General features: G+C 37.7%; 1 protein-coding gene across 1 annotated transcript in view; it reads right to left on the bottom strand.

Annotated features, from left to right (window-relative positions):
- Positions 1-700: 700 nt before the first annotated feature.
- LOC149311842 (cryptochrome-1) overlaps positions 701-26,570 on the bottom strand; it is a 46,903-nt gene continuing 21,033 nt past the window's right edge. The window contains exons 2-13 of the mRNA XM_089528045.1: positions 20,353-20,461; positions 18,942-19,084; positions 15,087-15,271; positions 11,830-11,918; positions 9,184-9,324; positions 8,759-9,070; positions 7,703-7,854; positions 7,398-7,600; positions 6,091-6,192; positions 5,093-5,188; positions 3,826-3,897; positions 701-3,741 (exon numbers count right to left, since the gene is read on the bottom strand). Of these exons, the coding sequence (XP_089384171.1) occupies positions 3,638-3,741; positions 3,826-3,897; positions 5,093-5,188; positions 6,091-6,192; positions 7,398-7,600; positions 7,703-7,854; positions 8,759-9,070; positions 9,184-9,324; positions 11,830-11,918; positions 15,087-15,271; positions 18,942-19,084; positions 20,353-20,461 (1,708 nt within the window). The 3' untranslated portion in view covers positions 701-3,637. The remainder of the gene's footprint in view (positions 3,742-3,825; positions 3,898-5,092; positions 5,189-6,090; positions 6,193-7,397; positions 7,601-7,702; positions 7,855-8,758; positions 9,071-9,183; positions 9,325-11,829; positions 11,919-15,086; positions 15,272-18,941; positions 19,085-20,352; positions 20,462-26,570) is intronic.

Below are 26,570 nucleotides of genomic sequence, written 5' to 3'. Positions count from 1 at the left end.
TGAAGAGTATGGATAAGGCAAGATGGAATCTTTCAGGGGGGGAGGTACTCCTCCATTTGCTGCTGTCATTACTATGGATTTGGATACTAATTCCCATCACATTCTTATTTGTCAATGGAAATAGTTTTTCCTATGCCTACATCATTCTATAAAAACAGTATTTAATCTTTAAGAAAAACTGAGAAGGCTTAGTCTGGGTTGTTTAAATCCAAATGGGTTTTACTATCCCAATGAAGGTCCCCTTTGCTAAACTAATCTGAGCTATACCAAGATTAGCTAGGATGTGCAACCCAAAGCATCTGAACTGTGAACAAAAAACAACAACATGCAGGCCCATGGCTAACATCTTCAATTTCCCCCCTCTTGTATGGTTTTTAACACCTTGCCTAATGAAGAAGCAGTGGAGCTCCGAAAGCTTGCAACATGTAATTGTGCATCTTGGTTGGCCTGATAAAGATATTGTTTGGTGGATTTTGATCAACCCAAAACATGATTCAGAAGCAGGCACAGTTGTTAAAAACAGAACCTTCAAATTAAATATAGTCATCTGTTCGAAACAGCTAGTGAGGGGGGAAAGAATTGATTTAAACTCTTCAAAAGTATTACAAACTGTAAATAATTCTAGTCTGCAAAGGCTCGTGTGCTAAAGGTTATTTAAAAACCAGACTTACTAAGCCAATAATGATTCTGCACAAATAAGTGAAACAGGATGTATGTACATTTTTATTAACAAGGGCATCTTCACTGTGATTGAAGACAATGGTAGGAAATACAAGGACAGGCCATATTACATGACAACTGTAGTTTAAGAAAAATATTGGCATATGGGACTTATATACAGTTGTATTTCCAAACAGTAACAACTCTATTATATTTTATACACAGACATACAAGAGTTGACATTTTGAAAAGACAGAGTTTGGATCAGTGGTCAAAAATCCTGTCCAAAATCTAAAAATATTAAATCTAAAAAGGATTCAAGATCATCATTGCCTGAACACTTTCCATTTTACAAATATCCACTAAAGCTTTTAGTGAGAGCCATAAATGAAATATCAAAAATATATTGATGAGTCTATCACTAATCATGAATGCTTATATTTACATTAAGTTACCAAACTCATCACCAAATGCTTTATTTACAAATCTCTATTTCCCCTTTGTTAAAAGCATTAAACGTTTTGAAAAACCATAGAAATGCCAGATAGAAACAATGCATTCCAAAAAAACCATACTTTTCATACAATGATTCACTATGTGAAAATAAATGTATGAAAATGCACATTTTAATACAAGCACTCTCGCGAAAACTTTTAATTCCAATATGAAGTCAAATAAATTTGCCCTAAAATTTTAGGATGTAGATCCTTCTTTCAGCAATGCTGTAATACAAAAATTAATCAATCCATTAGGAATGAATTGTCAATATATCTTGATATAATATCTCTTTTGATATTTTTTTTAATATTGAAGCATGTTACTAAACTGACTGTGTCTTCTAAGTATCCCAACATTTGTTAATAGAATGCTTTTATTTTTAATGAGATGGATTTTAATTGAAGTTGCAAACACTGCCTGTCTGCAAATCATAAATGGTCCAAATGAACTATAGCAGCTGTGTGTAGAGCCATAAGATGCAACGTGTGGTTGCTCACTGGCAACAGAAGTCCAGACAAGGAAGAATGGAGAAAAACAAGTAGAGAACAAAGCAAAAACTAAACAGAAGGAATTTTAGTAATACATATCCAATAAAGCTGGAATGGAAGTGGGGATGGGAGGAATTCTTCACAGAAACATCTGCATTGAAAAGCTAACATTACAACTTAGAAATAGGCCCCACTGATTTCACCTGGATTTACTCTCAGGTAACCGTGCACAAATCTGCAGCTGAAAATCTGCTATCAAAACAGGGCACATCGAAGATATTTAAAAGAATAAGCAATGTAAGAGTTCTTCTTTACTTTTTTCTTCTTCTTCATTAGATTGATCTTTTATACCAACCTGTTGGCATCTATTATATTTTAAAAGTTGAACACAAGGCTATACCAAACTTCCTTCATAAAAAGAAACAATTCCCTGAAGCAAAATTTCTTCAAAACTTTGCCATTCTGCAGTATTATAATGTGAACTATGAGTAGTACTTAGTGTGGAAATCTACCTACTGGCATACCTCAAAGGTTGAACTAATAGGACATATTCAGTATACAGTGGACCCTTGTTATACGCTGGGGTATGGTTCCAAGATCCCCCGTGTATAACAAAATCCGTGTATGCTCAAGTCCCATTAAATATAATGGCATAGCAAAAATAAAAAATGGAAAATCAAGGTTTGATATTTGAAATTTATACCTTTTTTGAACATTTTCAAACCGTGTATGCTTGAATCCGTGTATAAAAAATCCGTGTATAAGAAGGGCCGACTGTATACAAATCAGGGGGAAATGGGGTGAAAAGTAGTGCTAACCAAATGGATGTTTCTTTTTTAGCTCTTTTTACTATTCAAATTAACCAGGAAGCCACTGATTAGACTAAGGGATGTGTGTTGGGAAAACTGCTTTCATTTTATATAGATACAAAGTTCAGTAATAAATAATAATGGTTTTCATATGCATTTCAGATGTTGATGACACACCTTTTACACAGAACTAAGAAGTGAACTCATACCTCAGAATTATTGCTAGAGCAATTTTTACGATTACAATTATTACACAAAGCAAAATAAACTATTCCACTTGTCTATGCCAACTGGTAAGTATCAGCAGAGGTAAAAACATTTACAAGTCCTGGTGTGGAAAACATACCAAGAGAGATGGCACCCCTCCCCAATAAAACTTTTAAGACACTTTGTACAGAATGCTTTCTGTGAACTCCCTTATAGTCTGCACCAGGGCGGGAAGAGAAAACTGATAGCCCTATTATATGAACACAAGATAAGGTTGGAACAGAATTACTATTTCATATCAGGATCAAAGCTACTTCGGAGTAGGTTTAACTACTTGTTCTAAATGTGTAACTAATGTATTTGTTAACTGATACACATATGTAGCAACATGAAAACTGATGAGCAGTAGGAAAAAAACAACAACTGCAGCCTATGTAGGCAAGTTCATGTGCAACACAGCTATACTGTGGGAGAGGATAATCCCTTTAAAGAGGAAAAGAGAAGAAAAAATGAATAATACAGAAGGAGAAAATAATGGATAAAACGAAAAATAACAATTACTTTCCCAGTACAAAAACTATGTGAGCACATTAAAATTAGCAAATTGATTCAAATAAACAAAATAAATATTTCCACTGTGCCTGTTACTTATATGGCTAGCAGGGCTTTATCACTCAACAACCTTTAAAAAAGGACCAAGTTAAAACACAGTTTAATGGGAAAATAGAAACTAAGTGCAGCTAAACTGTCAATACAAGTCATGCACAGGATATCCTTATATGACAACTAGAAATATGAAATGAATGGCAACCAGGATTCTTGGCTACTGCCAGTTAGGTTCAATAGTACTTGGTCCACTCTTCCACGGGGAATTAAGTCCTCAGCTATGCAGTAGGCATGTTTAGTCTTTGGGGTGCTGGATAAAGTATGTAGTTTTTATCAATCATTTCCTTCAGAATTTTCATTTTTACCCAGTTAATTGCTGCTCTGTCGCTGTACTTTTGGGCCAACACTTTGAGTTTCCTCTTCTGGACTTGGACGTTTTCCATTGGATACTCCAGTGCCAAGTGATGTTCTTCCTGCAAATTGAAAACAAACAGCTACTCGAAGAATCTGGTTTTTCATCTAATTTGAATGCCATAGTATGTGTTTAAAAAGCATACCTTGCTGGATTGAGTGTGTTTTTTGACTGTCCCCATGAGCATAATGCAAAATACCATTTCCTTGACAATAACCTATTAAGACACGTTGAAATTATTTTAAATATATAAAAAAGCAGCAATAAATGTTTGAAGAAGTAATTCAATATGTTTTACACAAGTTATAACAAATTTTTATATAGTTTAAAACAATATAGCCATGTTAGTCTATTGCAGTATCTAATGAATTGGCCTGATAGCCACAAAAGTTCAAAATAGAGTAAGTAGGTTAGTCTTAAGGGGGTTGCTAGATTTTATTCCTTCCTGTTCTCTATTTGACCTTTCATTAAATGTATCAGCAACTGAAAACATTCCTTCTCAAAAGCAAATAAAACCAGCTCTATACAGTCCATTACAAAAGAATGGCTTATTCCTCTCTCTATATACAAAAGCAGTACAAAGCAGAGCACTGATTACCTGAAAGCAATACATTTCTCAAACACAATGGTATTACAAATCAGTATTGCACTAACCCTTAAACTAAAGGTATGTTTAAATATTGAAACTATTTAATCACTCGAAGAATGTATAAATCCAGTTTGGGGGCAAGACCTCACAGGAATGATACTGAATGATACACACTTCTTAAGTCTTATTTGATACACACACATTCCTACTATTTTGAATATCTTCACCAGTAAGCTCAAAAGAACAGGATGCTTATCTAACTGTGATTCCTCGAGTGGTCATGTGTTCTGTGCGTGGTAAACTGGTGGGGCATACTGAACTGGGGTGACACATACCTCCTCCCTTCATTTACTTTGCTTCCCTCCCAACAACAAGGATAACCATCTGCAGAATTCTCTTAGAGAAACCCAGATGAATTTTTGCTTAATTAAAAAAAAAAGTTAAATTATGAAAAGTTTACATAAACTATCCCCAAAATAAGAAGCCTTATATTCAAAGGTATGTGTACCGATGCACATAAGCAATACTGACAGGAAGCCCTTCACTGTTACTATTAAATTTATTTTATTTACTTATTTATCTCAAGGATTTACATCCTGCCTTTCTCCCACAATGAGATTTATTTATTCATTTATTTATTTCATATCCTGCTTTCTTCTCCAAATGGGATCTAAAGTGGCACATACTAAAGGTTTAGCAAAAAGGCTTTAAAATAAATAAAAATAAATCCAGTTTGTATAAAAACTTTGCACCAAGTCTTTAAGGAATTTAAATTTGTGAAGCTGAAGGAATGGCGTAGATTTTTAAAAAAGAAATGTTTTACCTTGCTGCTGAATTCCACTTGTTCCTGTATGAGATTCTCCCAGAGCACATGCTTGAACACTCCCTGCATGCCCTTCATTCATTCCCATTTGAGATCCTGCAAGCAAGTAAAGTAAATCCACATTAGCACTTCACATCTGGGAGAAAAAGAATTATGGTTTGAAAGACACAGGCTTCTTCTCTAGCATGGATATTAAGGTACTTTATATCAACATCTCACACAAAGATGGATGGCAAACTATCAGGAATCTCATCCCTGCCACTTTGCACTATTTCAGCTTTGATGGGAACATTCCTCATCAGTTCAACAGCAATGCCATGAGTATTCACATGGCTCCAATCTACAGTAATATATTAATGGCTGACTTTAAATTATGTTTTTGCAGCTCCTATCCCACCTATCTGGACTTCTATAGCTTTCAAACCATCATCAACCTGAGCCTAAACTAACACTTCTACTTTTTGGATATTACTGTGCAATTATATAATGGATACCTATATATGGACCAACTTCTATGAGAAACCTATAGATCATAATGCATGCTTCCACCTTCCACCCGAAAACCAGCCACTTTCTACAGTAGAGAACAGGGGATGTTTAGTGCACATAGGAACTGCCTCCTGCTTTGCCTTCTGGCTCAGTATCTTTGCTTGTGGACATCCCAGTTTGTTGTTTGCTACTGTGTGCCTTCAAGTTCTTTCTGACCTATGGCAACCCTATCACGGGACTTTCTGAGGCTGAGAGTGTGTGAATTGCCAAAGGTCACCCAGTAGGTTTCCATGGCCAAGAAGGGATTTGAACCCTCATCTCCAGAGTCATAATCCAACACTCAAAACACTACACCATGAGGGCTCTGACTTTACTACATAATATTAATTTATCTTTGTCATGGTACTAAAGTTCTAGTTTTTAAAAACTTCTAACATTTGCTAAACTTTATGGAGATGTCAGACTCAATATGTTTCACTGTTTCCTCCTTAACAGCAGGAATAACGTACCACTTGTATTAGTGCAACCTGGGATGTTCTCCCCCGGTGAATATCCCATTAGGCCAACATTTCCATTCCCGTTCCCATTTGATGGCACTGATGCAAGGAGGCCTAATTAGAAAAAAATGTCACAACATCAAAATAAAGAACACTATTCAAGCAGTATCTTTTTCACATTCTTTCACTGAGTTTCTCTATATTTCATACATAAAGAAAAGTAGATTTCCCTAGCAACAGATCTAGGATTATGTTATAGCAGTGAAGGCAATTATTTTTAAATACACAACAATCCAGCTAGACATTAGAGTATGACTTTGAACATAAAAAGAAATACATGCAAGAATTGCATTTTGTAAATAATTCTTTGGAGGGGGAGAAGTGGCCAAGCATCTTCTTAAATAACAAACCAGAAAGAACACAAAAACAATAATGGTTGAATACTGGCAAACTAAATTGTATTATGGAAGGTCAGCAAATACTAACATATGGATGGGTAACTCCATCTTCCTAGACAAAAGGAGACAACACTTTTTTTATAAAAAAAGGAAACATGATCAGCGTACATGTTTTTAATCTTAGGAGATTTATACATTATTTGTCAGAAATTACACATTGGCTTAAAATAAAATTTGAACATACAATAATACAATAGAAATAAAAAAGCAGCAGGAAACCCAAACTGAAAAATTCAGCGAACTATGGGAGATTCAAGCTATCTTCACCTAGCATGAAAAATACTGCTATGAAAGCAACAGGCCTCAGGAAAAAGTTATTCAGACAGGGCACTACAAATGAGAATTCTGTATCCTTGGTTACCATGTCTCTCATCTCACTGGAAAGCTCCAGTGAGTCTCCTGAATCCTGGGAGGATTCAAAGCAGATCCAGTGCAAAATAACAATTTTTCCCAGCCTGTGCTCATTTCTGACTTGCTTAAAAGCCTTGCCCTAGAAGACATTTGTAACTGACAGTTGTTACATCCCCTGTCCACAGTTAAAAAAAAAAATACACAACTACGCTAAATGTGAAGAAGCAAAACATATGGGCCTGTTACAGACAGCCAAAATAAAGCTGCTTCGAGTCACAGTGGAGGTATGGTGTTTCAATGATGCATGCATCCTAAGAGTCCAGAAGTTGCACCAAAGCCACGCTCCAGCCCTAAGGACTGAGATAAACATGAATGAACATCCTAATGGAACTAGCCTTCCATTTCCCCACTGGATTCATTCATACTGTTAACAAACATTTTGAAATTATCTGGAACTTGGGCAATAAGCAAAGTATGGAAGGACAATTTCAAAATCAAAAAACATCATACCTAATCCTCTGTATCGTGAGAGTTGCTGGTAGATTTGTTTCATCCTCTCAATATTCAAGCGACTTGCTTCAGCATGATTTACCATTGGTTTTGGATAATTCACACCTATGACACATTTTGCTGCCTTCTGGACACCCTCAGGAGCATTCCAAGGATCATATATATATTTTGCAGGAAAGCCTCTAAGTACAGGTAGATACCGTCTTATTAAAAGAAAAGAAAAAAAACACATTTTAATTAGTAGCTAGGGCTTGGTTAACTAATTAAATGTATAATTTCACTGATATTCCTCAATGTTGTTTAACCTGATATAATCTCCATTAGGGTCAGTTCTTCTGCCAAAACCCACAGGACAATAGCAATGGAAAAATTGCTGGAAGAAGGAGCTACAAGACAGCCACATCCAACTGCCCGCATTCACACTCCAGTCAGCATCCAGAAGCAATTCTTCAAATACCTAAAAAAGCATGAATTAGTCTGAATTCTTAATTTATTCATCAAAAACCTATTGAAGATATACAGCTATCAAAGCGTTAACCCTTGCACAGATTCTACATGGCACCCTGTGGGAGATATGACAAACACCGACCAAGTGCCCAAACAATAGATGTGTTAAGTCCCTGAGAACAAGCAGCACTAGAAAACTGGATCCCACTACTGAAAATAAACTAGATTTAGAAGCATTGGCCTAAACAACTCTTCAAGTTGCTAAAAGCCAATGCAGATCAGGCTGTTCATGGTATTATTCTGAACACTCATCAGACATGCTTTAGTTCTGGGGACAAGGAGGTTGTGGGTGGGTGTGGCTTAAAACAAATATTCACAGAGCCAAGACCTCATTCATGATCAGAACTCCTGGCGGTCTCTCATTCATAGGGTCACCATGAGCTGAAATTGGGTTGTCAGAAAATAACAATTGCATGACATGTGATAATTCTGTTTGCCACTAGATGTTGCCATTTAGCTAAACTCACTGAAGTTACATAACAATGCGTAGTGTTTAATACTGCTGTAACAGGAGGTTATAAACTCCACTGCACAGGTCTAGCAATAGTTGCTCTTACACCACGGCCTTAAACAACTTTCATCAAGAGTACTTCCCACAGAATTGCCTTGACTATTCTGTCATATTTATGATTGCAGTCTAAGAGCATTTATTGAAAAGTGGGCAAATAACACAGTTGTCTGCAACAAAAGGAATTACAACATGACGTATGAAAGGCCCAACACTATATATAAAGATACAACTTATACTATAAATGAATGGACTGTGTAACAAAACTTGCCTTTACCAACATACAATTATGACATCATATTTAAAGGGCACGATCAATAATACATTAATTAAATAAGAAATGTACCTTCATTCCTTCTTCCCAACTAATCCACAGATCACCCCGAGTCAAAAAGCAGGCCACAGCATGTCTGGCCAAATGGTGGATCCAGCCCTCCTGACGCAGCTGGGTCATGATAGCATCAATCCAAGGGAACCCTGTCCTGCCTTCAGCCCATTTTGCTAAAGCCTCTGGATTCCTGTCCCATGGAATCTGCACACATATGGGATTGCCTTCCATTTTATCAAAGCGTGGATTGTTAGTAGCTGCTGTGTAGAAGAATTCACGCCACAACAACTGGCCATAGAGAGAAAGAGGAGGAGAGCTGTTCTTTTTTACCTGAAAAATCAGAGCACATGAGAAACAATTCAGTTTAAAAATAAAAAAGAAATTATGGTTTGTTTGTTTTTTTACTGTTAAACATTTGATAGTTTAAGGTGGCCAGTTCATACCTTTTTGTATAAGTCTGTCAACTTGAAATAAAAGAGGCGGCAGGATAAGCAGCCAAAACGCAGATATGGACTAAGTCCCGTAGGACTTGCAAGAAGAGAATTGGCATTCATTCGTGGCCGTTCAAAGTTTGCTACCCAAGCCTTAAAAAGAAAAATTAAAAGGTTATAAGTTTTCCCTTTTTTGTGTGCATTTGTTAAAATCATTTTAGAAAGGAATAACAACTGGCAATCTCAGATTCTAGGAATCGCCTATCAGTTTCAAATTTATTTACCAATGAGTTCAAACACTATTGACTTTCTTGTATCAAAAGTGTTTCATAAGTTCAACATAGTGTTACAGGCAGTGTTAAGTTTCCCTTATTTCTATGTTTTGCAGTCTTATGGGGTTAAATCCAAATTATGTGAAAGTATTCAGCTTGCACAAAGGGGTTTTTCCTTCCTCTCTAAAATCCTTCTGCACTTCATTCCCCCTCTGACTGGCTTGAGCTCACCCCTTCTGACAGGCTAGGTAGGCAATGCAGAGGTGCAAAAACCCAATGTAGCAGGGATGTCCCCTCCCTTAGCAGAATGACAATGGTGTCTTAGACAAAAGCTGGGACCTGCTATCAAGATTTCAGACTAACATCAAACCTGTTTAAATATCCAGAGCAAATTAACCTGAACACGTGGAGACAAAGTCCTCCCACTTCTCTGATTGTTCTCATCATGTGGATAATAATATTTGAAAAAACAGAAACTCTTCTACACGTAGAAGGTTCAGATACTGATCCAGAACCCTTATAAATCAGTGGTCTGAATCATGTATTATTATTATTTATTATTAACCTTTATTTATAAAGCGCTGTAAATTTACACAGCGCTGTACATACAATCTGTAGACAGTTCCCTGCCCTCAGGCTTACAATCTAAAAAGACATGACATAAAAGGAGAAGGGAAAGTTGGTGGGGCTAGTAGGCTAATACATATAAAGTACATAGCAATACAGGAAATGGTTTGATAAAACAGGCATCAAAAGAACATCAAATAGCAAGCGACAATTATGCAATGCCTGGGAACGCTTCTCTGAACAGGATGGTCTTCAACTCTGTTTTGAAGCTGGTTAAAGAAGTGATGGCCCTTGCTCGCGGGGGAAGAAGGTTCCAGGAGTGAGGGGCAGCAAGTGAAAAGGGGCGAATCCGAGATGGGGCAGAGGAAATCCTGGGCTGGGACAACAGACCTTGACTACCAGAACAGAGGACCCTGGTGGGAAGGTGAGGAGAAAGAAGGTCTGATAAGTAAGGAGGGGCCAGCCCATGGAGGGCTTTAAATGTCAACAGCAGGAGCTTGTACTGAATACGGAAAGGGAGGGGGAGCCAGTGAAGGGATGCCAACACAGGAGAGATGTGGTCAGAGCGGTGGGCGGATGTGATAATGCGTGCAGCTGAATGCTGAACAGAGATTAAAGGACGGAGGTGAGAAAGAGGAAGCCCAGCCAGGAGGACATTACAGTAATCAAGTCGTGAGATCACTAGGGCATGGACCAGGATCTTGGCAGTAGAGGCGGAGAGATATGGTCGGATTTTAGCAATATTGTACAAAAAGAATCGACAAGCCTTGGCTGTGGTCTGGATCTGAGGGATACACGACAGAGAAGAATCAAAGATGAAACCAAGACTGCGAGCTTGCTGGACTGGTTGAATAGAAATGTTGTCCACAGAGACAGAAAAGGAGTGTTGAAGGGTGGACTTAGGAGGAAAGACAAGAAGCTCCGTCTTGGACATGTTGAGCTTCAAACGCCGATGGCGCATCCACTGCAAGACAGCTGTGAGACATGATGAAACTTGCTGTTCAAGCCTTGGAGAAAGGTCGGGGGTGGAAAGATACAACTGGGTGTCATCAGCATACAGATGGTAGGAAAAACCAAAAGAGCTAATGAGTTTACCTAAGGACAGTGTGTAGAGAGAAAACAGAAGGGGACCCAGAACAGAGCCCTGGGGAACTCCAACAGATAAGGGAACAGGAGAAGAAGTCTGACCGCCAGCGACCACTGCAAAAGATCTGCCAGACAAATAAGATGAACACAGAGAAGACACTGTTCTGGAGGTGCAATGCCTATATTGCAGCCATTCACTCACAACCCACAAGGTTGTGAATTCAATACCAGCCAAGGGCTCAGGGTCGACTCAGCCTGGCATCCTTCCGTAGGTCGCTAAAATGATAACCAGCTTGTTGGGGGCAATTAGCTTACAATTTGTAAACTGCTTAGTACATCAGTAAGTGGTATAGAAATGTACTTGCTATTTCTATTGCTCTTTCAACTGTTATGTTCTACAGGATGAGAGCAGTGAGGAACAGAATGGACCTACAACCAGCTCCCTCTCCTATGCATCCAGGTTAAACCTATTCTGAACACATGAACACATCTATTTCTTCCTTATTGTTTCCATTTTACATGCAAAATCATTCTACTCAAGAGTTAATACAGATGATTTCAAAACTATTATCATTTTTTTTAAAAAAGGTTAATTCTTGAAACATGCTTAAAGAGGTTATTCGCTTATAACTTCAAGAAATCTTTATTATAAGTACAGCAGTTTTTGCAGAGCTCTATAACACATCCAACCTTATTTAATTAATACCTAGAACAACAAGATTCAGCAACATACTTTTCTTTCTAAGTGCCTTTCCAATCTTGTAAGAGCTTCTGTTTCTCCACCAGGCCAAACAGCAGAAGGCAATCCATCTGTATCAAAACCTACAAGAAAAAAAAAATTATAGCTCTAGTAGCCAAGTGTATTTTAAAAATGTAGCTCGCCCAGGTGGGAAGTTGTATGCTGGCATCTTCATACTAAGAATCCTAGTATTGTGGAAGAAAAAAGATCCAACTAGTACAATGAAAAATAGCAACTCCTGGATTGTGAGCAAAAGATATATTTCCCCTGAATCCCACTGATTCTTCAAAACTTGCAATTCCCCTTCCCACCTGCATCCCCCTATGTATCTCAAAAATCTGTTGTGCTGACATGATTATGTGCTCTGCCTGCCCCTCTTCTTCTTCCTTGGTTTATTTTTCTTTTGTTTCTTCATTTGTATGGGTGGAAAACAGGGTCAGAACTACCTTCTCTGGTGAAGGCATGAATCAAAACCGCTAAAAAGCTGGACAATTATTTGGCCAATGTAAAGTCGGTGATATGTCTGTCTACTGCAAGAAAGTAATGGATTCTTGCTCTGCCTTCCATGCAAGAATATGCCCCAGATCAGTTGCGTAACTGTTTGTTTGGCCCTAGGGAGTCTGAAGCACAGAAGGGCTGAAAGGGAAAACCCATATCTTTGTAATCTCAATTTGAACAGCCCTTAATGAAGAAGAAGAATTGTCAACCAGTCTAGGAATAAGATTCAATTTACATCAATAACTCATTGTGTAAAACCAAACACCTGCTTTGAGTAACACCACTCTGAGCAAGGCATCTGGAAGGCACTGTGGGACATCAAGAACAGTGCCCTCAGGGGTTGAAAGTCTTTATAAATCCACAGCTCAGAATTTTAGAAATACTAACAAATTATTTGCCCTGGAACATTTTTACTACAGATGTTATATGCAAACCTCCTTTGAAGATCCCAAGTATTGCAACATCTCTTCTTTGGGCATTCCCAATGGCACACACATTCTCAAATGCATTCCCCCTACCCCAGTTGACTGAAACACCATTCCCAAATACTTATAGTCTGACATGGTCTATATCATGACCATTAATCTGCTATCTATACTGGTTGAGCTTTCCAGAAAAACAAGAATTTTGGTCTTTTGATGACTTATTGTAAGCTGTGCTTCTGTTCAGTACAGTGGGCCCATGCTATCTGCGGGGGAATCCATTCTGGACAACCACCATCCAGCAGGTATTGAAAAACATGGGACTTCAAGTCACGTTCTCCCAAATGGCAGCGCAACATGCATGCCTGCATTGGTGACAACAGGGGCTTACCATCCGTGGATGCTTAAAACCATGGATGGCAGGTCTGTGAATAAGGAGCCCCCACTGTATGTAGAAAAAAATCTTAATGCTTTTTTTTAAAGGCTCACTTCTGGAAAGTATCAAGGACTGATTGATTTGGTATTATAGGGGTGGTGGTGACAGCCTGTGTTAATAGTCCATTTGTGCCTATTGGGGCAAGAGGGAGGAACAACACATTTCAGGATGTTCAACCTTTCATTACTGGGAAATATATCTGTTTTACTCCCTTCCTACCCGGGACCAAGGATGAAAAATACCCCCATTGGTTACATCTTATGCTCATGGAGTTGTTATGTAGTGTGTGAATGCAATCAAGTAATGTACAGTCTATAGAAGGTGTTTCCAGTTTGGCTCAAAGTCAGTCTCAAAGGAATGATATTGATTTAAGGTCAATAAAGGCAGAATAAATTATCCCACATGGCCTTGTGCTGTATTTTGTATTGTTTTGCCATATGGTATAAGGTTAGGGATTTATCAGTGATAGAACAGCCAGCCCTGAAATCTGCTTGATCTTCTGCTTAATTTTATTTTCTTTTTGAGCCACTTACAGCACTTCTACTACCAGTGCCCGGCATTCGGACTGTTCACTATGCTAAGCAGGCTAATGAAACTATAATTAGAAGGATCAGTTTTGTACCCCTTCTTATATATTGTGGTAATTATGTCCAGTCCATAGGCAATGGAAAACTATGCAGACTGGTCACTAAATGTAAAAAGTGCTGCCAGCAATGAAGCCTAGAATCTAGGTTGTTACCTAGCACTCCTGGGGCTTTTCCATGTTTTAATTGTCTTATCAGGTTTTAAACTGATGTTGCAATTGGAAGCTAGGGAGCGATAGCTGACATACTCTCTCTGAATTAATGGCATGGTCAGAGCCAGATGAATGAAGCACACAGATATATGAAACCCATGAATCAGCAGAAACAAGGCAGAAGAACAAGGAATCCTGGAGATTCCTGACTGAAGGCAATTAGACAAAATATGCCAGAAGAGTTCTAGTGGCACTGATCAGCTATAATCAGGATTACTTTAATGCAGTGGTCCCCAAACTGTGCCCTTTAAGAGATTTTGGACATCAACTCCCAGAATCCCAGGCTATTGGCCAACATGGCTGAGGCTTCTGGGAACTGAAGTCCAAAATCTCTTAATGGGCATAGTTTGGGTACCACTGCTTTAGTGCTTCTCTTTGGTGCCTAATTAATTATTTGTAATGCTGTTTTAAGAGTTTAATGTGGAAAATTTGCATCAAGCACTCTTCCTCCCATACTTTTTAAACTGAGATACAAGGTGTTTCTTGCCAGTTTGCACTCATGGTCAAACCAATACTCTAAACTATATCTCATGGATGGATCGGGGGGACTGGTGGCATGAACATCTCTTTATAGTTTAACTATTGGTAGAACTGACTAGCTAAGTTGATTTAACTGAAATTAGCTCACTGCAGAGTATGGAGTTTCCATGTAAATTTAGAAAAGCTAAACTTTGTTCATCTGCCTTCTGAGACCATCTGATTAAGATCATTTTGGAAATTTAGAGAATCCACATACTGTGCCAAGAAAAGCTCAGTTCTGCAACCTTTAAAAGTTACACACATTTAGTGTTATGAAACTGCCTTATACAGATCAGACTACTGATCTGAAATAGTGTTTAGTTTTCTAGAGTGCCTTTTTATGGAAGCTGGGAAGAAAAAAAATGTTGTTGTTTATTGCCAAAACGACATCACAACATTACGTAGTGGTGGCAACAGGAATGGGGATGGGGGAGAAAAGTGGCATGTGGAAGAATCCTCATTGCTGTATCTTTGTATGAGTAGCAGATACATTGGCTTTCTATAAGCAGTTCCACGTATGTCATTCAAAATATGCACATGTTTTATTGTATACAAGGAATCATTTTTTTTGTTTGTTTACCTAGTTCTTCCAGTGATGGAACACCATATTTCTCATCATGGTCATCAGAAACTGGAGTGGTGCACTTTGACATTACTTCTGCAGTAATAGTTTCTACAGGCATCTCCAATGGTTCCATTCTACTTATTAAAGTCTGGAATCTCTTATAAGTAAGAGGTGGCTGTCCTCCATTCAATTCTATAATTCTAGGAACACAGAAGTCAAAATTTAATTTGTTTAATAAAATATTGTACATCTAAAATGCAATAGTCTCTGTAATATGAGATGACATTCACCTTATATTGTAATTATCTTAGTCAAATTATCATGAAAGCACAGAGAAAAACACAAATGGCACAGTAAGTGCAGTTATTTCAAACTGTGAGACTAGCAAATAATGAATGAAAGAATATTAAAGGGAAACTAAGCTATAGAAAAGTAACAAGAGAGCCATTCTGAACACATACACCACAATTATCATTACAATATTTAAGGTAAAATTTATATTGCATATTCCAATTAACTATGAACTGGATTGCTGATGCTATCAAATAATCGTGATCATAATAATTAAGTTGGCTAGCATGCCAATGTAAGGAAAAGAAATAGTCAAATTAAAATGGTACTAAAGAAGATGCAAACGCCAGCTAATACAAATAAGAAAAAAAAAAAAAAAGAACAAGGAGGTGTTTGTCATCAATTTTATGCACATAATGTTCTGAGAGAAGCACAAAGATTTTAAAGAATAAAAATGATTTTTGGCTGATATTGCTATCTGCAAAATGAATGTAATACATATAGACTCATGACTTGATCTTTCCTTCAAGGATAAGGAAAAACAATATTCATTTCACACCTCTTATAGGGATAACTTCTGTTAATTCAAAAAAGTATATAGTTGGATGAGTGTGTATTTAGAAAGTGTGTGTGTATTTACAAGGAAAGAGTTGCAAGACACACATTTTCTGAACCAAAAAGCAAAGTCCACAACATTTGCTACAACCAGAAACTCTATTCTGAATAATTCTATTGATTTGTTTACAAATATTTTGTTGTTGTTGCCACTGTCATCAAGTCGACTTGGACTTATGGCGACCTTATGAATGAGAGACCTCCAAAAAGCTCTGATCATCAATTACTGTGCTCAGATCTTGAAAACGTAAGGTTGTGGCTTCCTTGAGTGAATAAATTCACCTGTAGAGTGATCTCCTTCTTTTCCTACTGCATCCCTTTTAACTAAGCATTATTATATTCTCCAATGGGTCACATCGTCTCAATGTATGTGCAAAGTAAGGCAGCCTCAGTTTAGTTATCTTCACTTCTAATAAGAGTTCAGGCTTGCTTTGTTCTAAAACTCATTCAATCTTCCCCAGCATCACATTTCAAATGAGTTGATTTTCTTCCTGACAGCTTTCTTTCCTGTTCAGTTCTCAGAGCCATACATAAAAATTAGAAAAACAATGGTCTGGTTAATTCTGATTTTGGTATTTGGTGGTAAGTTTTTAAACCTGAGTTCCCTTCCTGTCTACCTTTCCAACTCTTAGGCCCAAAAAAGTTGGGCAAATGGGGATGGTTTCCAGACACTCCAGAAGCATGGCATTTATGTGACACATGTCCAGAAGTCGCCCTAGGAACGTGCAGGGACCGCCTAAGGCAGCCCAAAACCAGCTTCAAAAGGAGCTACTTTTTTTGTGCTTCTTGCCGTGTTTCATTTGGGATCGCAGCAGATCACCCTTGGGGCCGCAGCATGTGTTTGCTGTGGCCCCAAGGGCAATTGGGCTGGAAGTAGCCTCTGACCGCTTCTAGATTCCCGTCGGTTTCGACCCACAGTCTCCTAATTTCTTGATTACAGTCTCCATTTTGGTTAATGACTGAGCCAAGCTATAAGAAACCTTTAAACAGTCAAATGCATTTGGTTAAAAATAAAAACTTCGGGGGGAATGATGGTGAAATTATATACCAGTAAATCATCTCTGGTCGTTATTTTCTCTTCTTAATATCTGTAACCCCACTTTCTTTCTTATATTTCATCAGTAATTGTTCCAAGTCTTCCAAGTCTTTTGCTTTTTTCTGAAAGTAATATGGTATCATGTGTATATCTTAAATTGTTGATGTTCCTTCCCATAATTTTCACATTTGCTTCCTCTTAAGTCTAATCCTTTTTTCTATGGATGTTCTGCTTATAAATTAGACTGATAGGGTGATAAAATGAAGTCTTGTCAGACCCCTCTTGCCAACAACTATTCTGTTTCATCATATTCTGTCCTGCTAGAGCTTCTTGTCCAGAACCTAGTTTACACATCAGAACAATCAGATTCCATTCCTTTCACAGTGAACCATAATTTCTCATGATCTATATAATCAAAGTGTGTATAGGTTTTCTTCTGAAATCGTTTGGTGCATTCCATTATCCAACATAAATCTGAGATATATTCCCTGGTTTCTCTTATTTTCTGAACCCAACTTGGACATCTGACATTTTTCACCCCATATATGGCAAAGCCTTTCTTGTAAAACTTTAAGCATCACTTTGCTGGCATGGGAAATCAGTGCAATAGTCTGTTGGTTACTCTAATTCCTGGTGAATCCTCTTCAAGATTAGAAAGTATATTTAACAATGCCAGTCTGTGGGCACTGTTTTGTTTTCCATATTTGTTGGCAGATTATTGTTAGAATTTGAGTAGATGATATCTCTACAGCTTGAAACAGTTTTATTGGTATGCCATCTGTCCTAGCGAGCTATTTCTCCTAAGTGCTTTGAGAGCTTTTCCCACATTGCATCTTTTTGATATGTGTATTGCTCCCACCAACTTTTTGTTTACTCCTGATCATATGTGTTCCCCTGTTGGTTACATAGCATCCCTATTCTTAGTTGGAATTTCTACTTAATTTCTCAGATCCTCTGGAAGAGGTTTCTTGTTCTGCCTTCTATTTCTTTGCATTGATTATTATAACTGTTCTTTTTCTCCCTGTGTACAAGTCGCTGAACAGCTGTGTTTGGTATCCTGACCCTGTTTCTGTCACATGTTACTTAAGCTTCTTAATCATGTCAGTTTCATTTGTTATCTAATAAGGTGTTCTTTCTTTTTCAGTACAGACGGTTGTTTTTTCAATACTTCCCTGATAATGTCCCCAATTTCAGTCAAGATTTCTTATGATTCCATGTCTATTAGTTTTAGTAATACAAATCTGCTCATTACATGGTTTTAAATTCTACAAGGAAGAGGGTTCTTCAGGTTATATTTTCGCACTATAATTAACTTAAGTGTATTTCTTTAGCTTTATAGTAATTTTTGATATTACAGTCCGACATTCCCTTACGCGGGGGATCCATTCCAGACCACCACCACCCCCCGCGTAAGGGGAATTCCGCATATGCTCGAGCACCATTTAAATGAATGGAGCTCATGCACGTGGCGATGCGGTGGTGCTATTATCCCTTATAAGGCAGGCCCACGTATGACACAGGCATGCTGTAGCAATTCACATTCTCTGCCACAATCTGCCCAAGTCTTGTTTTTGCAAACAGAATGGAGTTTCTCCATGTTCTGATTCCAATTATATAGTACATTTAATTTCTATTTTGGCCATTTCCCTATACTGGCACACATTTCCATGTTATTTAAAGATAAATCCACTGGATACAGGACTGATAAAATTGACTGGTGTAGGAGCTATTCATTAAATTACTAAATTATTTTAGGGAGCAATTTAGTTTTACACATAAGAAAACTTTCATGTGGAAATATGGTAATGGAAAACTTCCTTTTTACAGAATGTTTTCTGCTCCATATCACTGTTACTTTTGTGTAATGCATAAAACCTAACAATGAACACGTCAGTTTCTGCTTTCCCCTTATGAAACTAATAACTTACTTGTCTAGGTCATACAGAGTATGTGAAATCCGTACAATGACCTCCACTCCTGCTTCACTAGCCAACTTCTTAATTGCTGCATCTCTTTCTTTCCCAAATGGTTCAGAATCATATTCAATAGAAAGTTTAGTGATGTTCCATTCCTGCAGTTTTGACAAAGAATACAACTTTTTAAAAGACAGTGGTTCCAGATCATGGAGAAAAAGGGTACTAAACATTAATATACTATTAAACCATCAAAACAAATGATCAACTCCATTAGGTAGTGGAGAGAGGGCTCCATGAATTTCACATTTCTGCAGCTATGGTGAGCTGCACAGAATAAATCCATTTATCCATGCCAAAAGTTTGTAAGTTTGTGCCAAAGCAGTAAAATCAGCAGCTCCCTTTCCTCTTTAAGTTGCAGCTGAAACCTGACAAAAAAATAGAAATGGCTTGCTGATAAATAAACGTCTAATCAATATATGGCCTCTGAGATTTTGCAGCCACACCTCTAATCTTCCCTTCTGTTTGCCCCTAGAAAAGGGAAACTGACCAAGCATATGGATTCTGTGTATGTGTGTGTGGGGGGGGGGGGGAGTATTAAGGGAAATAGGACAAAAATCATCTTTTCCTTTCACTATATCTATGCAGCAATTTCCCAGCTGGAATTTCAAAATGCACTTTAAGTCACCATAAAGAGATCAGATTCAAAACAGGCCTATCCATTCTTTCTTTCAGAAACCTGTTTGCATATTCTTTACATTTATTTAACTGTAAATGTTTCTGTGATGACGAGTTGACAGCTTCATAGAATAAAAAGCAAAGAAAGAAAAGTAAAACGTAAAAAAGAGAAAGAATGAAGAGAATATACCTTGTTACCAAAGGTACTGCAAGCATTGCACTTTTCCTACTGTTTTATAGGCTAAATCAGTGTTAGTCTTCTCTAGAGAGACATACTGAAATCAATTAAATTAGATGTGACTAACAGGTCCCGCTCCTTTCTCTAAGTGAACTCTTAAGTAGGACTTATGTTGGATTTAGCATAGTATGTGTGTTGAATATTTATACAAATATTAAATAAAAAGTTTAAATGGAAGCTATTTGACTAAAACAGTTTTTCTAGTTATTCTTAAAATTATGTACAAGTATAATGTGTGTACTGAAGAAACCAAAGACCACAGACCTGGAGAGACTGATCTATTAACATGCATTTCAAATGGTCAGTATTATTACTGAACATTCATTACCCAAATTAATAACTTTTGAAGCCAAGGTCTGTTCTAAATTTCTCCAAATCAAATGGGGATACATTTATATCAGTATGTAACAACAGGTTCATTCCATAATAAATGTATACAAGTGATTATTGGGGGGGGGGGGGGGGGAGGGAGTGCTGCAATTAAAACATGGGTAAAGCTTTAGAATTTACCTTAAAGAGCCTAGGAAACACATCTGCAGGCTGTCCTCGAATGACAAACAATCGAGAATTTAGCTTGCGTAAGTTTGCATCCAAATCTTCAAGACACTGAAGCAAAAACCTGTAAGGAAGATAACATAAGAGATGAAAAGCTACTTTTTAATATAAAGCATTCCTCAAGCTTCGTTATGTGAAGAAAGTGCAGTGATAACCAAGCATAAAAGTACTTTATTTTGTAAATAAGTGTAATGCACCATCCAATGTTTCACAGTATTTTCCCTAAGTGATCACAACATTTAATGCAGTTGTTACTAACCCTTACATTTACCATTCAAAATGAAACATTAATGCTAATACAATACTGACACTGAAGGTCAACAGCTTGCTTTAAGGCTACCTGAATTAGTATGTAACCTTGGATAACAAAACACAGTGCAGCTGTTCAACTTCTCTGGCATAATGTTCATTAATTACATATTGTCCTGATAGTTAAAAAGTGAGCAAAATGTTAATCTCCAAGTGCAAGCCAGCTCCTGAATACACATATTTTCTAACAGCAAAGAGCTTGTCTAAAATTATTTTAGGGTGCATCATCTATCTAAATAAATATTACCAAATGTTGGCATGATTTAACTTTTTGTAGGGATAATGGGTAGCCTTCTATGCTACAACAGCCCACAAGGTGTGTGTCACTCAAGACAAACTATCTGTACAAATCCACTGTGCCTCTAATATCTTACAGAATAGAACGAACAGAATATATCCCAAGCTCATGAGAAGGCCTCAATGTCTGTTTCAGGGCTTATCTGATTTAAATAATATTTTAATTTGCTTCTTTAAAGGACTCAGTTTCAATTATTTAAATTATAATTTAAACCACTCAAGAGGAAGATTCTACTTAATTATTTTTAGTAAGGATATATTATTGTTTAACAAAAATCTAATACCATATATACTGGTGTATAAATCGTGTATAAGTCAAGGGCAGGCTTTGGGGCCAAAATTATGGATAAGTCGAAGATGCCAACTTTGCTGCTGCGTCTCTGCTATTCTGTGAGCTTCTCAGCACTCCATGAGAGGAAGTATTAAAGAGCTACTGCCACCTTTTCCTGCTGCTCCCCTTGTTTCTTGGCACTTCGTGAGGGGAAGCAGCAAAAAGCCATCACCATCACTATATTTCCTGCTATTCCCCTCACTTCTTAGCTCTACTAGCTCCCTCACTCTTTCTGCCTTTTGGGGAACAAGGAAAGTACTCTCCTCACTGTCCAGCAGAGCAAGTAAGCTGGTTAAAGGGAGAAGCAGAAAGTACAACATTCCTCCAGTTTCAGATTGTAGTTCTACTCAAAAACACAAGTGAAGGTAGCTAAGTCATGGGGGTGCACTTCAACCACATCCCCTACTCCCCATAGAGAAAGACATGAAAAGGGGCTGTATACACATTCAAGTGAAGCAGTTACTCATTTTTAGTTTTAGCATGCAGTATGTTCAACCATGTCAAACTCTTCTGTTGTCCACACCCTAAATTATACAGATGAAGTTTATAAACAGAAAATGGTGTCTATTTTGATTCCTGTGAATTCTGTAACCTTTATTCAAAGCACATATTTTAATAGGGCAATTTTAGTAACAGGAAAAGTAGCAGACAATCAGCAATGCAACTCTATACAACACATTTAAAAAAACCATAAGAAATCAGTTCAAAACCGGTAAATGTATTAATTATATATGATGAGACATGGCCCCAGGTTTCCTGAGAGTATGGACTTCTCAATGGCCAGAGAAGAGATGATAGTTTTATAAAGGAAACACTTGAGTCCCATAATCATTTCAAGTGCAAAGAAGAAGGAATATGTATAATTTTGGCTGAAAAGCAGGGTATAAATACTTTAAATAAATAAAAATAATTAATTAGATGACTTACTGGCAAATTAATATAACCAGATCACATTTGCTTTCCTGATCCAATAATAAATTCTCACATTCTTCACCATCTGAAATGCAGTTTGGCCTTTTTTTCAAATCCTAGAGAATCATGGTTCGTTTAAATAAGACAGCCCTGTTATGCACAATTTAAAGTCTGACACCTTTGATACAGCCAGCGTGGTGTAGTGGTTAGAGCACTGGACTACAACTCTGAACACCAGGGTTCGAATCCAGGCTCGGTCATGTAAACCCACTAGGTGATCTTAGGTAAGTCATACTCTCTCAGCCTCAAATGATGGCCGTGACAAACTTCCTCTGAAGAAACTTGCCAAGAAGACCCCATGATAGAGTCACCCTAAGTTGGAAACACCTTGAAGGCACAACAACAACAACCCCCTTGATATAAGCAGTGCCATACAGGTTTGAATGTTCTTCCATGAAAACAATAGAATCTGTATTCTCAGAATGAAATGCTTCTACTTCCCCTCAACCATCTACGGCCTCCTATGACCCCTGAAAATCTGTTCTTGGGAGTTAGGTACACATGGTGTGTCATGTGTTGCAGAGGTATGCAGATAGAAGGAGGGCAGCATATCCCCATTATATAAATAGAGGAGCAATATAGGATCCAAACCATACATGATATTGCCAAAAGATTACTGTTATCTTTTGTTTAATAATGCGTGTTTACAAATAAGCCTGTATTTTCCCACTTATCAGGAACAGTCAATCTTACACTGGCTAGGAGCCAGGAGTTACATTGTCCAACTGCCCTGCCCAACTGCAACAGAGCTCTGTCCTCTGTGGGGGCAAACACATGCTACCTGGCCCTGGTTACTAGGTAAAGCATTTTAGAAAGGAACATTATCTATGAGGGACACTGTGGAACTTATCAAGAACATCAGCTGAAGTTGCTACAGCAGCAGCAACAACATTTTAGGACTAAGGACTGGACATTTAATATAATCAGTCACCACATTTCATTTTAAAATGAAAGAAAACACATTCTCTTTATGTGCTCATTTTTCTCTTTTCTGCCAATTTGGACGTCTGTTTACTCACATAAAAAGGTGGGATATAAACATTTCAAATGAATAATGGAGCAAAGTATAGTTATAGCTAGCATGTCACTATGCATCATTTTCTTCCAGCAATGGAAACTACAAGAAATGGAAGGGTGCATATCCCAGTCAAATTCCAAATTAACTATTCTATCATCCTATGCACACTGATCCTTCTAATGCACGTAGACTCGTTGGTATCAGTCCAGAATGCACATAAAATATATTTTCTGTGAATCTCACAGGTAAGAACATGTGTTTTAATGAAGCTCTCTGAAATCATCCTAAAACTTCTTTATACACAAATTTCCACAAATCATCTTGCAAGCCAATAATCTAAGCAGTTTACATTCAGACAGTGCTTTTCATTTCTTTCTTTTTCTTTCTAGGCCCACTCTATTAAGTAGATGCAGTATTTGGAACAATCAACATCTTTGATGTCACCCACTTAGGCTACTTCCACTAGACGCAGCTACTAACACCTGCATAAGACAAGTTGCACTTGTACTTAAAGTGGATCAACTCTAATTTTCTTCGGCCACTCGCAGTAAAGACCACCTTAATTCAAGTATCCATTTGTCAAAGAAAGTATTTGACTTTTTTTAAGGGAAAGAAGTTCACTGGTAACTTCTATATATGCTAGAAGCCATTTAAGGTAGATTTTAATACAAAATCAATAATGTAAGCAGTAGCCAAGGATGTCAGGAAAATCAGAGAATATACATTATCCTCACAGTATCTGTCTTGCTACTCAGGAGCAATGTGTACTTGTAGAATTCTTAAGCTGATTAAGCTCAGACAGGATTTAAATGTTTTGTTCACTTCTCAGCATCTAAGAGTGAGAGACACACACACACTTTTCATTAAAGCAATTCAGGAGTTTTATTGCATTGGTTCTAGTCTATGTCTTCTGCTATAACGGAGCATGAAAACTACTAGTTTTATGTGCTACCACGTATTTCCAGCAGCTTCAAGTACCTGAATGTCACAACGGAGACACAATGTTTCAGATATAGCTTTAAGATAGCACAATCAGTGTGAATTTAGATTTATATGAAATCTTTCACTAAAACAGTGTATTATTATCTTGAAAAAAGTGTCACTTCAAGCACTGAAAACATTTATAGTGTTCCAAGTTAATTTCTGTAACTATCGTTACCAGCTACCTGGTAACATGACGAGGGAGAGCAGTTTTGTGAAAAGGGAGTCTTGTAGAAAAAAACATCATTTTAATTTGTCCTTGATATTTAGAACACGGTTCCTGGCAATATTGTATATTTCTTTGCTTTACTTGCTTCACTCACAGAGTCATGGGATCATAGAGTTGGAAGGCGTCTCATGTGCCATCTCATTCAATCCCTTGGCTCAATATAGCTAAAGCATCCCCAGCAGGTATCTGCCCAGACTTTTGGAAGATATCAAGAGGAGGAGACCTCACCACTTCTCAAGGCACTTGGTTCCATTGCCAAATCTCTCTTCCTGTCAAGAAGCTCCCTCTCATGTTAACTGAAATCTACTCCCCTGTAACTTCAAACCATTAGATTTGGTCCTACCCTCTGAAGCAGCAGAGAATAGGCCTGCCTCCCCTTCTCTGTGAAAGCCCCTGAGGTTTTAGAGGGTGATTATGTCACCCCCTCAGTCTTGTCTTCGCCAAGTTCCTTCAACCTTTCCTCATGTTTTGTTCTCCATATCTCTTATCATCCTTGCTGCCTTTTCTCTGAACCTGCTCCCTTGCCAATGTCCCCCTTAAAATGAGGTGCCCACAACTGAACACAGTATTCCATATGAGGCCTGACCAGCACAAAATATAGTTGGACTATTACTTCCCTCAAATTGAAAGCTACACTTCTATTAATGCAGACTAAAATAGCAATCACCTTTTTTGCTGCATCATCACACTGCTGGCTCATGTTCAACAATACTCCCACTGTCCTTTTTGCATGTAATATTGCTGGGTAATGTATCCCCCATCCTATATCTGTACATTTGGTCTTTGTGGCCTAAATAGAGAATTTTGCATTTGTCTCTACTGAACTCAATTATATTAATTTCCTTTGATAAGGATTCCCACCATCCTGTCATCTAAGTTGCTGGTTAAAATGTTGAAGAGTATCTCTTCAGGGTAGAACCCTGAGGCACTCTACTCAAGACCTCCTTCCAGTTTGAAATGCAGCCATTGGCAATGACTTTTTGAGCAGTTTTCCAATCCATCTGACAGTGTTCCCATCTATTCCACATTTAATCCATTTGTTAATCAAAATATAATGGGGGACCATATCAAATGCTCTGATGAAATCCAGTTAAATGGCATCCACAGCATTCCCACTATCTACCAGTGACCTGCTATAAAAGAGATTAGTTTGGTAGGATTTGTTATTGACAAACCCATGCTGGCCCCTCCTGATCACTGCACTGTCATCAAGATACTTGCAGATAAGACTTCCATATAATCTGTTCTAATATTTTTCCTGGTTTTGATGTTAGGCTGACTGGTCTATGGTTTCCTGGATCATCTTTTTTTTTTTTTTGCCTTTTTTAAACAGAGGGACAATATTTACACTTTTCCAGTTCTATGGCACATCACTTGTTTTCCAAGATTTATCAAATATGATGGTAAGATGCTCAGCAAGTTCCTGGTGTACGTTGGGATGCAGTTCATTTGCCCCTGCAGATCTGCTCATTTAGGTTAGCTAGGTGATTTCTAACTCCCTGTTAATCTTGAGTTGCAATCCAGTTCCCTTACCAAGATCTCTATGGCTGCACTAAAATACACAGTTCTCTTTTAGGGGAAAATTGGAAGCAAAATAGGTATTCAGTAGTTCTGCCCTTACACTGAGATGGAAGCATTTTGTCATTCTTATTGAATGGTAGCAATATCGTCTCCTTAGTCAGTCTCCTGCCTCAAATGTATCTCAAAAAATATTTTTTTTTCTTGCTCTTTGTTTGCCTAGCCAGTCTCAGCTCATTTTCAGCATTATCTTTCCTTGTAGCATCCCTGCAAACCTGGGCTACACATCTACCTTGTTTTGTCTTTCTTTCTATCATATATACATTTTTTTTTCACTTCCTCCTTGACTTTCTGTACAGCCACAGTGACTCTTTCAGATGTTTCCCATTTTTCTTCTTCCACAATTTCTGATTGTGTTTTTCGCAACTCATTCTTCAAGAACTCCTTACTGGGTATCTTTTTCCTTCAGCATGTCTAGCCATGGAATATCACCCAGTAATTCCCTGATATTGTTAAAG

The sequence above is a fragment of the Sceloporus occidentalis genome, unplaced genomic scaffold (assembly GCF_023333645.1).
Source record: "Sceloporus occidentalis isolate IW3139 unplaced genomic scaffold, rSceOcc1.0.p SCAF_5, whole genome shotgun sequence".
Taxonomy (NCBI): Eukaryota; Metazoa; Chordata; class Lepidosauria; order Squamata; family Phrynosomatidae; genus Sceloporus; species Sceloporus occidentalis.
The sequence above is the reverse complement of the archived record's forward strand: the minus strand, read 5'-3'. Positions and strand labels throughout refer to the sequence as shown.